The 13243-nt window shown below is 44.9% G+C and overlaps 1 protein-coding gene across 2 annotated transcripts in view; it reads left to right on the forward strand.

Moving 5' to 3' along the window:
* The first annotated feature begins 4592 nt into the window (after window positions 1–4592).
* Window positions 4593–13243, forward strand: part of dock1 (dedicator of cytokinesis 1) — a 134102-nt gene continuing 125451 nt past the window's right edge. For both annotated transcript variants that reach the window (XM_023830845.2, XM_023830846.2), the window contains exon 1: window positions 4593–4823. In XM_023830845.2, the coding sequence (XP_023686613.1) occupies window positions 4781–4823 (43 nt within the window). In that variant the 5' untranslated portion in view covers window positions 4593–4780. The remainder of the gene's footprint in view (window positions 4824–13243) is intronic.

Below are 13243 nucleotides of genomic sequence, written 5' to 3' on the forward strand. Positions count from 1 at the left end.
GTCAGCGAAGAGGGAGCGTGTGTTTAAGGCCTTGGGGTGTTTCCTTAGATTAAATGCCCCGTTTAGATGCTTTGGTCGCTTGCCCTTCCTCTCCAACAAAAGAAAACATTCTGAAAGTTACTGCCCCCCTTCTAAACTGTAGGTCGCACTTAAACACGGCAACAAAACCTGTGACTTGTTTTCAGATGCATTACGCATTTGTGTAATAGGTTTGTGTTCTCTTTCCGTTTTTCCGCAGATGGTTCGTGTTTTCTGTCAGCTCTTGTTTCTTTTGAGCCGTAAAAGCTTGTGGCTGCCCTCCACTTGCTTACTCGCAATTCTGACTTCAGTCAGATGTAAGACATCTAAACAAAAAAAAGAGAGAAAGAGAGATAATTATGTCACTTTTAGGGGTGCTAAAATAAAGGTGCCAGAAAAGCATCACTGGAAATCAGCAGAGATATTCACGTTTAGAAAAATAACAACACAAGGAAGACTGTTACACAAAGTAGCAACATGAGTAACACTGTAACATAATGTAACAACATGAAAAGGACTGTTACAGAAAGTGACAACACAAAGAGGACTTTTACAAAAAGACAGAAGACAGGGAAGACTATTGCAAAAAGTAAAAGCACTATGAGGAATGTTTGATAAATTCTGAACAGAATGATTAATGATATATAAATTACCAACAGTGAAAGTTTAACTGTTTAATTTAACTACGCTAAGGCCGTCATTGCATGAATTAAGGTCATAAAGAGTAAGATAGCGTTGGTATGGTGACTCTATAGGTTGTGCAAAGGATTACCGGTTCAAACTATTTACATGCACATGTTCATGAGTTTCTTCATCAGTCCAAATGTGGTTTTCAGGTTCCCCTGATTTCCCTCTCTAGATGTGTGTATGCATGATTACCCTGGGGGAACCACACCTCATGTTCTCCTCCAAGGGACTTTAGATCATTATGACCCTGTTGGAATAAGCAGTCAATGGATAGATGGAACAGTATTTATAAAATAAATTAGTGGAACATAGTATAAAAGGCTTGTTGCTTTTTTGGGTCTTGTTTTTTTCCCTTTAAGTCTTGTGACTCGTGCAAGACCTGTCATTTTCAGTCCTTGCCTCAGTCTCTGGCATGTGATACAGGCAGTGACTTGTTTGGGGAGCCTGTGCAGCATTAACTTCCCTTGTTTTTGCTGGTATTGGGACGACCCCCACGGTGTCCTGAGGCTTGGCTTGGTATGCAGATGGGGAGACGCCACTCATCCGTGGGCCCCGCCCCCCTACCCCACACCTCAGACACGCTCCACAACACATCCTCTCAGTCATGCAATTTGTCACACTATCCGCCGTTTAATTTGCTCATGGAAGGAGAACAAAAACCACCCCTTGTGTTTAAACAGGCTAATGTACTGGCTTATACTTAAAGCTGGATCAACTTTGAAAAGCCCTCTTTCCCAAATCAAAATGTCAACATTCATTCACTGGCATAAACAGAATGCACTCATGCATTAATAATCCTGCAAAGGCTGGATAATTATCAGCTATCTCTGTTTAAAATAAAATAACTTTTCCCTTTTTTTTTTTGTTTTGTTGTTCTAAGAAGATGTTTTCCAAATGAATATATCTTCAGACACTCCTTGTGTCGACTGGATCACGGGTCAGGCGGCGCTGAGAGCCAAACACGCGGTCCAGACGGCGACCTCAGAGTTAGAGAGCACCCTCCAGCGTGACTGTCTCACATCGCAAAAAACTTAATGTCATTTCTATAGGCAATCACTGAAGTAGCAAAGGTGTTTGTTCTGGCACTTCTGTACTAATTAAACTGATTTTCTATTCTAATTAAACTGATATAGGGAAAGCGACATAATTAACGGCCACAGATTCACCTTATACTGTTCCTTGGTCTGCGGGCCATTGATGGTCAAAGAATTAATATTGTGCAATACCATCACATGCATAATAGCTCAATTTAAATAGTGTCTGGTCTTATAGGAATTGCATCAGTGCACTGTATTTACTATCAGAGAAAAACAAATGATTTTAGACATTTCTCACTGTGATACCTGAAAGTCTGTGACCTACATAAATGTATGGCTTCACTGTAAGGACACTCTGTATGTGTAGGCCAGGTGAATATCATTTACAGAAATGTATGAAGTGCAATATTGTGAAAAGACATTGTTACCTTTGAGAATACTGGGTCTCAACCCAATATTCAGACCTCAGCCAGTTCACGTTTTTTGTTCAGTTCCACCACCTACACACCAGATTTTATGAAGCAAATAATTATCAAGTCCTTAATTACCTGCTTCAGGTGCAGGTAGTGGGCTGGAGCAAAATAATGTATTGAAAAAGAAATTTCTTCATTGAAGGTAACTGTATAAATATATCTGTATAAAATGGTAATACTGTGAATAACTTTGGGCAAATATATAATAATAATGCTGTGAAAAGGGGATTAAAATACTTCAGTAAATAATGGCCGTAAATAATGTCATTTTTAAGGGGCACAGTGAGCAGTGGTCTCTCCAGGCTTTTCCCATAAATAAGAAAAATCGGATGTATCAGACGAAAGACTTTTCTTACAGTCTTAAGGGGGTGAGAGAAATGGTTTAATCATGAGAAATGTAAGCAGCTTCAGTTGGGTCGAACTGTTCACGGTACTGGAAATATTAATAAAAGTCAAGTTTAGCAACGCCCTCTGGTGGCCGTAGTACTGAACCATGTAACCCTGGCGCTGCCCTCAGTCATTCTACGGCAAATGTTTCATTTTACTACACTGCAACCTTGATGAAAACCCTACTGTTTTTACAAAAGAAAAATACGCAGCAAAAGGCAGCCTTAATCTGAAAAGACTGTCATTTCACTGAAGGTTCATTACAGCTTTTTTATATTACTACTAAAATCAGCAGATCTCATGGTTCAGAGACAGAAACAATTGTGGTAGTAATACATGCATGCATGCGTCCATCAATCCATCCATCCATCCATCCACCTTTCACTGCTTATTCTGGTCGTGGAGGTGGGGGGGGGATAATGCCATATATACTATACAGGTGTTGAAACAGAAATGTATTTATTTAATACATATCTATTTTGCTTGGAAAATCCTATTAAGAGTGCAGATACTCTAAAAATACACACATACACAGACACCCACATATACACACACACAGATACGGATACACAAGGGCACCAAAAAGTGTGTGTGTGTGTGGCGGGGGGGGGGGGGCACAGCAATATTCTTTCATGGGGCCCAAATCCCTAGTGCTGCTCCTGTGTATGTATTTCCTTGGTTTGTGGTTTGTGCATCTGGAGCCTTTCTTGGTTTTTTCATTGTATATATCTTTTTTTATATACTGATGTAAAAATAATCTGGTATGAGAAAATAGGCAATAATGCATGTTATTCTCCACGGTTTGAAAAACAGTCAAGGCCAACAGTCCTCATGGTTTGCGCTCAAAAAGAATATTTATGATTTATAACAATTTCTTGATAGAAAGGACATTGACTTGATGGAGAGGTTTAAAAATATACATTACAAACCTCAATGCTGCTTCAAAGCCGGCTTGATGAAAACAGCAGAACACCATTAGTTAGAAAGATCATAGTGAGAATAGTGTCAAAACATGCAGCAGATGGTGGCGAATGAAATGGAAGAAATCATTACCCTTTTTATTATTAAAGAGTGTATTCTGAAGGAAGTACTTCGATATGCTACATGTAAACGATGTATTAAGTTCAGTCACATTCAGTTGTACAAGATAGCTGTCTCGATCTTTTTTTTGGGTTTTCTTTCGGGGGAAAATGGTTTGGCTTCATGTGATACATGAAATTATGACTCAGTAGACATTGTTTTGGTGCATTCCAGCACAACAACGCGGAGACTTTAGGGAATGGAGAACTTCTGTAAATAAGCAGCCCCGCGAGCCACATTTCCGCTCAACCCTGTGAAGGCGACGTCAGCCTGATGCCGCTTCTGATATCGGTGAACGTCCTTCACCGTGGGAAGCAGTCAGACGACGTGAAAGAGGCGCCCTCTGCCTACCCTGAAACTCCGTTCCGTGCTATTTGATATGAGTATATTCGAGCCACGGATAATAATTGTCTGGGGGTGGAGTCCAGCATCCCACAGTCTTCCATTTAACCCACTATGAGTCCATCATGCATCCAGCCATGGATAGACATACCAGGCCCTAACTACTTAATGATATTGTTTCCAGAGCGAACTCATGGTCTTCGGACAGAATAGAAGAACCTGAATCGCATTACACATTTTCTATTAACATTTACACAAATTAAAATAAAATGAAATAAAATAGTATGAAGCGGAATATCTGTACTGTGACTACATCTATGATATTTTATTTTATTTTACTTGCATTTGAATGATTACACTAACTTTTGAGCTGATCGGGTTATTGTAGAAAGGGTTTTGGTGTTTTTAGGAGTAAAATAGTACTCAGAAGTTATGGATGTAAGTACAGGTGTGTGCTTAGGTAATGCATGCACGTGAAGCAGCGGCCGGGACCGGGGCCGGGAGCGCGAGCCGCCGGCTGCGAGGCTCGCGGCCGCCGCGTGACGCCCCGAGGCCACATGACACAAACTTTTCTTTTGCGCTCATTCGGGGCTTTGCTGCTACTCGCGGAAAATGGCGGCGCGGTGAGCTCCGGCCAGGCAGGAAAAAAGTGGGAAAATAAAGGGAAACAAGTAAAAGAACGGGGGAAAACGCGGCGGCTTTGTCCAGCGGACTCAGCGTATAAGAGAGAGAAGTTTTCTTTGGTAGTTTGCGAGGATGTCCCGGTGGGTCCCCACTAAGAAGGAAAAGTACGGCGTCGGTGAGTAACTTGGGCGTCCCAGCTCTCCGGCCGCGGCGGAGCTCCGCTTTGCGACGCTCTTCTCCCAAACTTCGCAAGCAGTCGGCGGACAGCTTCCGCTGCGTTTTATCCTCACTTTCTTAGCAGTTCGGCATTTTCTCCCTTCGCACGGGCAGCACCAAGCGACGGCTGCAGAATGGGGTGCGGCGAAGCCCGGCGCTTTGTAGCGGGACGGCGGGGGTCCGGGACGCCGGTGGGGGCGCGCCTGGCCGCTACCCCGTATCCACAGTCACCGGGCCCGCGGCCGGGCCGCCCGGAACGCGCAGCTCCCCGAGCACAATTAGATGGCAGGACTGAAGCGGACGGGCAAGACGGTCCGTTCGCCTTATTAACCGAACGGATGCCCCCGGTGTAGGGGCTTATGAATAAGTGCGGCACTCTGATTTTTTTTGGTCTATTACGTGTTATTTATTTTGTTTTATTCTGCAAAAAACTAAGAAAACGGTTTGTTTGTTTTTTTGCGCTTTTATCTGAGTGTAAATCCTGCTGACGGGAATCAGCCTGATCCTGGCGCGTATTATCGATCAGTTGGACGCACTAACTCAGCGCTGCTCCAGGAAAGTCCCAGCGCCGCTTGGAGAGCGAGCCGGGGCCGCATTCTCGCAGCCGCCCGCCCGGGCTGCAAACGGAGCTTTAAACTAACCAGTGTGCCGAAATTTAGTTCAAACATTTTTGTCAGACTTACTAACTAGTCCATACTGTGCAAATGGACTGTACGCTGTGCTTCAAGTCATGCAGGTGGTGTTGGTGGACTGGACAGCATGCGTAACTAGCCCAGACAGCGCCGGCAGAATGAAACCAAGCTTAAAGCAGTCCTGGGGGTGCCAGTGGGCTGGACACCATTCTTTAACCCAGGGGTCTCCAGCTCCATTCCTGGATGAGCCCCAGCACTTCTCATGTTTGGGTTTCATCTCATTTTCAGGTTCTCTGCTAATCAGCACACAGTTCTTGTGAATCAGGTGTGGTGGAACAGGGAGAGAACTAAGCTGTGCGGGGCTGTGGTTCTCCAGGACTGTTGCCGGAGACCCCTGGTTTAACTAGCCCAGGTGGTGCTGTTGCTCATGTTGTGCATCGATGGGTGGTGGTGTTGTGCTGCTTTACCACAAATTATTTGCACTTCCTCCCCTGTCCCCTGTCCCAGCCTTGGCAGCCGGTTGGGGGAGAATGTCACAGACGCTATATTCCCACAGACAGCTCAGTCTGCTAAGATACCTGCACATATTTTGCTATGAAGATGGGAGGCACTCTGACTTTGCAGGCAGGATGGGGTGCGGTAACGTGACGGGCGCCTGACGACAGGGCTGAACGCCGACTCATTTTAAAAATAAGGCCTCTGTGGTCATCCTGTACGCATCAGTGGCCTTTGAAGTCACGTTGAGGTGAAGCTGAGCCGAAGCCGCTGCGTGTGAGATATGTCAGGCTCCTGCCATAGACTTTTTACAGTACTTTGCACCTCTGGCTACACTTAATTCATCCTGTGCGTCTGCCCTCATTGGCCTGGAAGCCACCCGTGGTTCCAGCTGTCAGCAGCTACGTGTTGGAGACGTCCCCTCGTGTCTAAGCGTTTGTTCGAGGTGTCCTGCGGAGACGCTCGAGCCTCATTTGCAGCCGTGGCTGAGGAGCCAGTGTTTTCTCTAATGCTAAAAGGAGAACATTATTCTCCCCAGGAAGTGTTTCCCGGGCTTTTCAGATGGGTTTTCTCCTTGTTAGTAATGGATGATTTTTGCCTCCTGGTTGAAATTTAACTGCATTGTAGGATATTTTGCACAGAAAAAAGGTCGTTGGACATTAGAAAACTGTGACAATACATTGTTCCTCAAACAATTTTTATTTCCCCTCTCAAATATTTTGTTCTCGCTTCTTCAAAAGGGGGATAATAGTTCCTCACAAACTGACAGACTACAGGCAAAAATACATATAATTTGCTAAGATCCTTAGCTTTGTCTTAGTTGTGGTAGTTGAGAATATTTCTTCATCTGTCCCAGTTGTTCCCTCGATTTAGAAAATCTTTCTTGTGTTGTGGATTTTCAGTTGTCAGTATAAAGTTGGTGTGTTTTTGAAGTTGAGAGTGATCTTGTTAATTTAATTTGGGAACCAGACTGAGGGGATATTACACTCAGTGTTTAAGTTCCTACAGTAATTGTACGGTAGTTTATTGAAGCTCCCAAACAATGTGACAATGTTATTAGCCGTTTCATAGCTGCTGCTGTTAGTTCTGTGCGTTTGTCTGAGGTTTCTATCCCGTCTCAGTTTGCCTAAAGCACTTCCATCATCGCATTGCTACACTTTTGGGATATTTTGGGATTTTACTATCATGGAAATGCAGTGATACCATAAGAGTTGTTTTGTAAATCAGAGGAATTTACACCTCAGTTTCCAATCATTCCCCGGCGAAAATTCTGCTGTTTTGAAACGAGGATAGTAGCAGATATGCCGCTTGTGCATTCAGGCCCTTGCCAGAAATGCTTCTGAGCCGTGACTTTAAAGGGTGACTGCTTCTAGAGGGACTTTGCATCATCTGCACGACAAGCAGAACCAGAGGAAGGACTGGAATTCTACTCCCCCCGCCCCCTCCAGGGCAAAAAGCACTTCCTGTTACTTTGTATGTAGTAAATTCCACTAGCATATTTAAGATTTTGCCTGCGGACTGGATTTCCCTGCTTCCAACCCTGTATGTCCACCAGGGTCCCATTGTGATCTGTCCTAGTTGTGCACAGGCCAACTTGGGTATTAAAGGCTGTATGTCGAAACACGTGGGTTTTGGTGTTTGGCTGTCCTGCCCCGTAATATAACGGTGTGGTCGTGCGTAGGTTACGCCGTTTCTCCCGTCTGTCTGGCTGTCAGATGTTTGCAAACATGTTTATGTACGATTGCTCGTAATGCACTGAACAAAAGAGAAATCACTCAAGCAAACAAACCTTTTGTAAGCACCATGCTTCAGACATTTACTGTGGGTGATGAATTAATTTAATCTGCATTGATAAGCTTTTTTGTGCTGTGTTTTTTCCTGCAGTGTGTAATGCCTTGTCAGTAATGCCCTTGCCTAATACAGTTGAGGCTACTTTGAAGAGAATGGTAGATTCTCATGGAAGATAACTTTTAAAAGCCATTTGTCTGGGAGCCTTGACGGCTGCAGGAGAGCCTGTCTGCCCTGAGACTCTCATATGTTCCGTGGTGCAGAACGCCGTAGCGATTACAGCCATGGTTTTGTGGCCCAGTGCTGCAGTTTCACAGGAGATAAATAGCCCTGTGTAATGCGTGCTACTTTCATTTAAAAGTGAAAAAGTCACTGCACATTAGGTGAGCCGGCGAATGGATGAGAATATGACGGGAAACTGCACTGCACTGAGCAGCGGTTTGTGAGTGCCGGCAGACCTGCACGTACTCTTGGCCAGCATGTTTTGGTTTTTTTTTTTTTATGTTTTGAGGTTTGCAAGATAAGGAAATGCCTCTTCCTGCGGTTGTGTTTGCCACTTCCCTGGTCACTGGGACATTGTCACAAAACTGGGCCATTGTTATGAAGTCATTAATATCCTTACCTCTCTGCTGCTGTTGACTGTTGTGCTCTGAAGGGGTGGGCAGTTGTGCTGCCTTTGCAGGAGGTACAAATGTACACAAAAGGACTTGGGGTTGGGAGGGGTGGTGGAACACTGTGATTGGCTGATTCCGTCTGGTGACGACCTGTGCTTTTGGGCCAGTTAGACGGCTCTGGAAAACCATCCACACCCAGGCAATCTCCAAAATACTGCTGAAATTGTTTTTGGTTATTAAAATGTATTTCTTTAATTTGCTTTTTCATGTTGAATAAAGATGAAACTGCTTAGTATAAAAATATGAAAGGCAGAACACATCATACTATTGTACTCGGTATACGATACGTCTGTTGTCTTTGTTCCGGTTTTTCCCTCCATTCACGTTTTTGGCACTTTTTTCTTTTTTGCATCTTCTCCAAGGTCTTAAATTGAAATTTTTCACGAAATTCGAAAGCTAGTGACTGTTTAGTGAAACCCTTAATATAGACACCTAAGGAAGGATTAAGGAAGATTAACTCTTCGGAGAAAAAAGGTCAAATTCACAGAAATTCTTTTTCCTGTCGAGGTACCTGGTAGGAGGACGTGTATAAATAACAAAGGACTCAACATTTCTATCGGGGGGGGGGGGGAGTGGTTTGATTAGCCTGAATTCTCTGTTAAGCTCATCAAAAGCTCCTAGCTTTATGGTAGGGCTCCGCAGACCCAGTCCTGCAGGGCCAGGTTGCAACACGGTTTGCAGAGTTCCCTACTCAGACACGTTATTCGGCTCACCAGCAAATTGCCAGGTTTAGCAGGTTTGTTTCAGCACTGAAATCTGCAAACTGTCTCAAACTGGCCCTCCTGGACTGGATTTGGGAGCCGCTGGCCTATGGTAGCCGGGGGAATGTGTTATCCTTTATAAGAAAACACGCCGACCATTCTCTCATTTTTGTTCGCCCAGTGTCATTTAGTCAGCCCACATTCACTACTAGCCTTTTGCCGTGTGCTGTCATTCATGCAAATATGGTGGCATTTGTAGTGGCTGATAGAGCTGATATCTGCAGAGCCGATCTGCGTGATTGAGATTACGGGGGTCGCGGCCCCTGCTGGTGGTGCGAGAGATGCGCATACAAGGGCATTAGCCGGCCGCATGGTTTCGCTTGTTGCTGTGACTAAGCTGCTTTGCCGATGAAATTCTGGTTTTACCTGTGATGCTGGGTGGTCAGACTTTGTGAAAATTGGTGTGTGGCTAACAGTGACGCTACTGGAGTGCTGCCTTTGGGGCACAGAACAGCTGAACTATAAACCCGTAACCCACTTGTTCATGCTTGTACCTGTATCTGGTAACCTGTTTGACCCTATTTTAACCCGAAGCGATTAGGCGTCTAATTATGGGACATGGTGTACATATGTAGAAGGAAGCCTTTAGAGGAGGGCTTTTGAAGATTTTACTGGGGTTCTTTTCTCTTAGGTTGCAAGCTCGAGACGGCAGGTAGTACAGCCTTTGGGGAGCTGGGCATCTGACCCGAGGCTTGTCGATTACGCTCTCGTGTGGGACACTGCTGTTGTACCGTTGAGCAGAGTACTTGGCCTGAATTTCTGTAATAAGATATTTGTCTAATTTAAAATATTTGCTTGTTTTAAAGAGTAAAAATAGTAAGTTGCTTTGGATAAAAGTTAACACCTAATGAAAAGCATTGGATTGTTGTGGCTGTAGCCTTAAACGGTTTTGTTTAATACAAACACAAGACTGCAGGGAAGTTATTTTCTGAGTAATCTGCAGGCTAGCTCTTCTTCATAGTCTTCCTAGATACTCTGCTACGGAACATGTAGCCTTTGTACTTTGTAGCAGGCGGATGTGTTACTGCATGCAGCTTATCTTGCTGGGTGCCTGCAACTTTTTAATCAGGTTCTGTGCCGGCCTCCCATGACACATGGGAGGTGTTGGGTTGTTTTAATAGCAGTGCTTATTGTGTATTCCTCAAATGGGGCATTTGGGCTTGCCTCGCTCTGGTTGCCAGTCTGCTAGACCTATTTGTGTGTATTTTGTGTTTTGAGAAGGAAGTACAGTGACAGTGACATTCTGTTTATTAAATTTCCTAGATTACCTTTTAGGGGTGAAATACAAATTGGTTGACTCTGGTCTTGTTGTCCAGGTGCCCTGTCCAGTCTGACCAACAAACCAGTAGTTAGTGTGGTCCTCCTGGTTCCTCTTCATTGTCCCTTGCATGTGCGTTCTGCCAGCTGGCTCCTGTGCCGTTAAAGACTCTGCCCGTCGTTCTTCAACCACGGGGCAGATGGCTGGACCGGTGTTCAGAGTCAGTGTGGACACAAAAGAGCGTGACGCTGGAGCATCTTTCAACTCGCACATCAGTTATCCTTTATTTGGATAGCTTTCTTATGTCAAGTTGTATAGTGCTCATGCTGTGTAGACCTTCTCTCTTTTTCTCCCTCCCACCATGTCTTCCAAAGGTCTTTGTCGGTAAGGTGAACCATCTGTTTCTCTCCAAGGCCTACGAAGGGCTTTTCTTTATCCGTATGCGCTGCTCTGTGCTCCTGGCTCAGCCTTTCCGCTGCAATTGGCCTCTGCGGGACAGGCCTGTGCTCCCAGTGGATCTCACTTTGGCTGTCCATGCAGTCGCCCTCAAGCATCGCCACATCCAAGAGCCGCAGTTGCCTTCTGTTTATGCTGCATCCCAGTGCCATGCATTGTTGCAGCAGTTCACGCAGCATACATCTCTTCTTTCTTTATACGATTACTACGTTGCATCTGTAGATGTCATCATAATGTGACGTACAGATGTTTCCTGGGGCAGAACAATATAGAAGAATTTCAGATTTACTTGAATTATAATATCTGCAAGACCGCATTTATTCCTTCTGTAGACAATGCATTTAGTCACTGTGATTGTCTGCATCTTGTTCACTTGATTTGCTGTTTAAGTTCACAGAACAATGACATTTTAAAATCTATATTTGTGTGAGGAACACGTGTGACTCTTTAGAGTGGTGGTGTGAGGGGATTTAAATTGAATTCTTATGGAAACGGTGAAATTGTGGGTAATAAGCAGGAATACGGAGTGCAAGATACTGGAAGGATGCACTGCTATCTTTTCATTTAAAAAGTCTCTGTTTTTGCCTTTCATCCACACTACCCTGGAGTTTTCAGCCCCCAAAAATGGAGACTTCTGTAAAAACCACTCACAGCCATCTACTTCTGAAAACTTTGTTTTAGCCTTGCAGTATGGATGAGTGACAACGGAGACTTTTGGAAACGGAGACACTATGAGTGTCCTAATTGGTCCTTACTCATCACGTGACCCAACTCTGATTTGATCCCACTAGCTATGACCTCTCATTGTCATATTTATATTGTTGCTGGCATACCTAATGTAGGCTTTTAGCAGCGTCATGCACATTTTTGCTCGTCTTAGTGTGCATGGAAATACTTTCTTAAACGATGTGAAAATGCCCGTGTGGATGGAGATTGTTTTTGATTGAAAACAAAGACGTAGCAGCGTGGACGTAACCTTACGCAGCCCGTGATTATGCAACGGTGGTGAAGTGGTGTTTACAGCCAGCAGACGGGGAGTGCACTGGTTAAGGTTAGAAAACCCAGCCGAATGACAATTTGATGGTGGTGGAGGGCTGTCAGCATGTTGTCCAGGGTGTTGAAGCCACAGGAAGAGAGAGTCACTAACAAAATGGGTTTTTCAAAAAAAAAAAAAAAAAACAAACAAAAAATTGTCACCCACTGTGCTCACCAAGTCTAAACAGAGCTCCGTTTCCTGCATTCCATCGTGCTGAATGTCTTCCGCAGGTGTTGCCGTGGAGACGGGTGAGGCTCTCTCACTCAGTCCTGGCCGACAGGGGAATCGTGAGGTGTCTGCAATGAGCTCTGCCCCCGCGACACTAGGGAGATATCTGTATTAAGTACCTTTCTTCACACCTCCCCTCCCCCCCCCACTCCAAATGTGGTTAGCGCTGGGACTTTGCCCCCCCCCCCCTCGTCGCTGTGCTAAGACGAGCCAAGATGGTTTGGAGGGAATGGGATTGGGTTAGTTCATGCTGTGTTTAAAAAGCAATGCACGGCCTGGTCTGTGAAGCAGGCTGGTCTTGTTTCCACCCCTTTTCTCGTGATATATATGTATGCAAAGACCTTAAGAGTGTATTGGCAGTGGGGACAGGGGCTCACACGACATACCCCAGTATCTTTCCTTTGGCACGAAACGCTCTTCACATGGATTGCTTCTGACCAAAAGCCTCTTCTGCTCCTGATGAGATAAGGTGTAAAAACTCCCGTGACAGTGAAGAAACCAGAGTGAGATGGATGTGATTTCTCTAGGAATGGCTTAGGCGTGCACCACTCGCGCGAAAAAGCTGCAGAAATGAATGTCTGGCGCCCGCAGATCTCTGCGCCTGGACTTCTGTGTCCGCCCCGCGGAGATTTGTGGTTCGGCGGCCTTTTGTTTGCATGAAGCTGTCGTTGGATGCTGGAGTTGACAGCGTGGACAGTTCTAAACACCAGGGATGCTTTACTCTGATTGTGTCCTGAACTATAGCGGTGAATCTGGTGTTTTTGTATACGCAGTTCGCAAAGTCCAGTCTTTTTCCTCGCTCTTTGACGTAGGTTGACAGGTTTTTTTGCCATTTACACATGGTGCATTCGTTGCATCTACTCTGTGTGAGATCTTTGTTCCTACAATTTGTTGGTGTTTTCTTATGTTTCACGGTTCTGCGTCACCCCCACGCTCCTGTTCCTGTTCTCTGTGTGCGTTGTTAAGGGCGTTAAGGCTAACGCTGCTAACTTCATACTTCGTAGCTCTGTGAAGCGTGAGTTTGCCTTCAGGTTGTGTCCTGCCCGGATCG

The sequence above is a fragment of the Paramormyrops kingsleyae genome, chromosome 20 (assembly GCF_048594095.1).
Source record: "Paramormyrops kingsleyae isolate MSU_618 chromosome 20, PKINGS_0.4, whole genome shotgun sequence".
In the NCBI taxonomy this organism is placed as follows: Eukaryota; Metazoa; Chordata; class Actinopteri; order Osteoglossiformes; family Mormyridae; genus Paramormyrops; species Paramormyrops kingsleyae.